This window comes from Rhinatrema bivittatum, chromosome 1 (assembly GCF_901001135.1).
Source record: "Rhinatrema bivittatum chromosome 1, aRhiBiv1.1, whole genome shotgun sequence".
In the NCBI taxonomy this organism is placed as follows: domain Eukaryota; kingdom Metazoa; phylum Chordata; class Amphibia; order Gymnophiona; family Rhinatrematidae; genus Rhinatrema; species Rhinatrema bivittatum.
Window position 1 is genome coordinate 207,577,711 of NC_042615.1, and position 3,630 is coordinate 207,581,340.

At 46.1% G+C, this 3,630-nt stretch overlaps 1 protein-coding gene across 1 annotated transcript; it reads left to right on the plus strand.

Annotated features, from left to right (window-relative positions):
• The first annotated feature begins 379 nt into the window (after positions 1–379).
• Positions 380–2,490, plus strand: MSX1 (msh homeobox 1). The gene is made up of 2 exons (XM_029591122.1): positions 380–929; positions 1,798–2,490. The coding sequence occupies exons 1-2, from the start codon at positions 485–487 to the stop codon at positions 2,220–2,222; spliced, it is 870 nt and encodes a 289-aa protein (XP_029446982.1). The 5' UTR covers positions 380–484; the 3' UTR covers positions 2,223–2,490.
• Positions 2,491–3,630: the final 1,140 nt, after the last annotated feature.

The following is a 3,630-nucleotide window of genomic DNA, read 5'->3' on the forward strand; positions in this document are numbered from 1 at the left end:
TAGAAGGGTGGAAGTGGTTGATGTACACAATTTTGTGTTTTCCCTTTAAAGATGAGGGTTACTGTTTCGATATCTAGAACTAGAACGCCGCTTTCACTTTGTTTTTTTTTTTTCTTTTTTTCTGTACAGAAGAGAGAGAGAGACCCTATCGGACTTCCAGAATCCGAAACTTCACTGAGCCCGGGGGAGGGGGGCTCCCTCCCCACTCTCGGCGCTTTGGGAAGAGCGAGGGGGATGGGGGGACGGGGACCGCGGATCTTAGGGCAGCCAATGGCGGCCCGCGGCGCCTCCCACCTTCGCGCTGATTGGACGCCGGCCTCGCTGCGCTCGCCTTCATAACAAGTCTCAGCTCCTGCGCCCTCGCCTGAAAAGTGACAAAATAAGTGCGGGCGCCGGGATCCGAGCCGCCGCCGCGCGCCCTCTCCCTCGTCCGACAGCACATGACCGGCCGCGCGCCCGGGCCGGGGGAAGCGATCGACTCTGCATGGCCCCTGGCACTGACCTGATGGCCTCCTTACAGCTCGCCGGGAAAGGGGAAGAGTCGTCTCTCGGCAAGCAGAAGATGCAGGCGGGCCCGGGCCTGGCGGCAGAGCGGGAAAGCGCCGAGAAGCCGAAAGTTCCCGCGGCTCTTCTGCCCTTCAGCGTGGAGGCGCTGATGGCCGATCGGAAGCCGGGCCGGGAGAGGGAGAGCTGCGGGCCCGAAGCGCCGCCGCCGCTGGCTCCAGGCACGTCCCTGGCGCTCAGCCCCAGGCTCGGGTCCTTGGCGGCTGCCGCCGACACCCCGGCTGCCCCGCTGGCTGTGAACAGCCATTTCCCCGTAGGAGGACTAATAAAACTACCCGAAGATGCCCTCGTCAAGTCGGAGAGCCCTGACAAGCAGGAGCGAAATCCGTGGATGCAAAACTCACGATTTTCTCCTCCTCCCCCAAGTAAGAAATGCGCGGCCGTCTCGATCTCTGCATCCCAGATGTACATTTTAGAATCCCTGGACTGCGGGGGGGGGGGGGGGGGGCGCAGCAGACACGGTCTTATTATGAAAGCAGCTTTTATTTAAAAAAAAAAAAAAAAAAAAGCCGTAGTAGTATGTCCAGAATATTTATAGTGTTGAAGCACACAATATTACTTTCTTCAAGTGTCAGCGCTGATTGTAGTTATCCAAAAATAAAACGTGTTGTATCAGGTCAGTGGAAGCCCTCGTGCCCAATCCGTGTTGAACTGTGCGAGTTAGCTGTCAACTCTTAAGTTCGGCTCGGAAGTATTTGATCAGAAAGGTTAAGTTGGCTTTTAATTCAAGCGCGGTTTCCCTATGCACTCCTCATTTATGTTTGTGCGCGTCCTTTTGAATATAAAGCCATTTACCCTTGAATGATTTTATTGCTGCTGTTGGGTTGTCCGAGGGCTTCTGACTGTGCATATGTCAATGGTCAACTGCCTTGCATTAATGTGTGTAACTGTTCTGTTTTCAAAACAATACGGAATTTCTTTTGAAAGCAAACTATATCATTCTTTAGCGTGTTCAGAGCTATCTTTATCAAACCTAAACACTGTCTGCAGTCTCCGATTACAATGACCAAATTTCAAATGATATTTGGAGGCAAGCTCGTATGACAAGTCAGCCTAAGTGAAATGTAGTGGCATGAAAGATATAGTGATTAATTTTCCAGGATTGTCAAACATTGTGTAGGTCCTTACATTAAAGCGGGACAGGAGTTTTTGGGCGGGCGTACAAAAGCAAAGGCTGCTGATGTGTGTCTGTGTGCTGTGTTTCTAAAAGGCTTGTCTTCGCTTCTGTTTCAGGACGGATGAGCCCCCCAGCCTGCACCCTGAGGAAGCACAAAACCAACCGGAAGCCACGGACTCCCTTCACCACCTCGCAGCTGCTGGCCCTGGAGAGGAAGTTCAGGCAGAAGCAGTACCTGTCCATCGCGGAACGGGCCGAGTTCTCCAGCTCCCTGAGCCTCACGGAAACCCAGGTCAAGATCTGGTTCCAGAATCGCCGGGCCAAAGCCAAGCGGCTGCAGGAGGCCGAGATGGAGAAACTGAAAATGGCAGCCAAGCCCATGCTGCCCCCGGCTTTCGGGATTTCCTTCCCTCTCGGGAGCGCGGTGCCTGCCGCCTCGCTGTACGGAGCCTCGCACCCTTTCCAGCGGCCCACGCTCCCGGTGTCTCCCGTGGGACTTTACACGGCTCACGTTGGATACAGCATGTATCACCTCACCTAAAGGGACCTCAGAGAGAGATGCCAGAGACATTTTGATGTGATTGATACTTTGTGAATTCTTTCTCAATCAGGTGTTCTCTCAGTATTTATAGCAACAGAAATGGTTGTGAAGCATTGCAATCCTCCACCACCACCACCAATTTCTCCAACTCATTTCTTAACCAGCTTCTAGTATTTCTGCAAGTTCTAAAGGATTTTGCAGCTAAAACTAAAAAAAAAAAAAAAAAACAACAATCAACACAACGTTTCCGTTTCTTTTCATGTTACCTTACACTTTAATTGAGTTCTTATTGGGATACCCAGTACATAATAAATTTACAGAAACAGATGCCGCTTTGCAGCAGCGCAGTGTTCTAGTAGTGAGGCATTTCTTTGAACTGTCATTTGTTAAGTTCATTAAAAAAAAAAAATTCTGTTCATCATAACTGGGATGCGATGTATTTCCTATTACCAGAGAAGATTTGGTTTTGGAAGAAAAATCGTTTCACAAAGGCTTTAAGAAAGGGATGCTATCTCTTAAGAATAAGAGACCAGCATTTCTATTTAACAGCATTGTCTGTGTTCCTACAACAGTCCCATTGGCTGGGATTTTGCGTACCATGTAATATAATGTATATTTGAAATTTTATTATCATTTATATTATAGCTATATTTGTAAAATAAATTAATTTTAAGCTACACTGTTGCAGAGTATTTTGAATTATTCTTTTTCACCTTTCTACTAGTCTTTACCGATTTTTATTTTATGGTCCCGACATAGCAATAGAAAATGCCCCCACCCCCCAAGATAGGAATTAATTCCCTGACAACAAACTCTCCAGTGCAGTGTTGTATCATTTATTATTTACTCAGTAAATGCACAGCCTATATAGTTTGCTTTTAAAGATGTGAGAATGTAAAAAACATAATACATTTACAGAAAGTACAGATTTGATGCTTGAAGCACAAGTACACTTTATTTTAGGATCAGCACTCTTAATTTTGGGAGTTAATAAATCACTCTTTTTTTTTTTTTTAACAAAAATGTGCTCAGACAAGTTTTGCACTTCACCTACTCCTATAATAAACTTCTTGTCTACAATATCGCAAACAAAAACAATCTACAAAAATAACATTTCTAGATTTTTGGTAGTCTGATAGTACAGTTGAATCAGAGAAAGTTAACAAGAACTTTATTGAGGGGGGTGGGGAATGGGGGAGAGAGAGATGATAGTAAAAGTGACCTTATATGTTGCCTAAAAGCTGAAGTACCATGACATCTACACTATTTATGCTGAAAAAGCATTAAAGTACACAGACCCAAACAGTCAAAGTGTTCAGATAGAAGAATTGTATTTATATTTTGTATGCAATCCATCCATTAGCACTTTCAGAGGTTACTTCTTCTGGTCTTATTGAAAAAAATGTTT

Bases quoted from the DNA above. Each gene is read 5' to 3' on its own strand.
- MSX1 (XM_029591122.1), top strand. From the start codon at position 485: ATGGCCCCTGGCACTGACCTGATGGCCTCCTTACAGCTCGCCGGGAAA. The intron at 930-1,797 runs GTAAGAAATGCG...CTTCTGTTTCAG, and splicing joins ATTTTCTCCTCCTCCCCCAA to GACGGATGAGCCCCCCAGCC.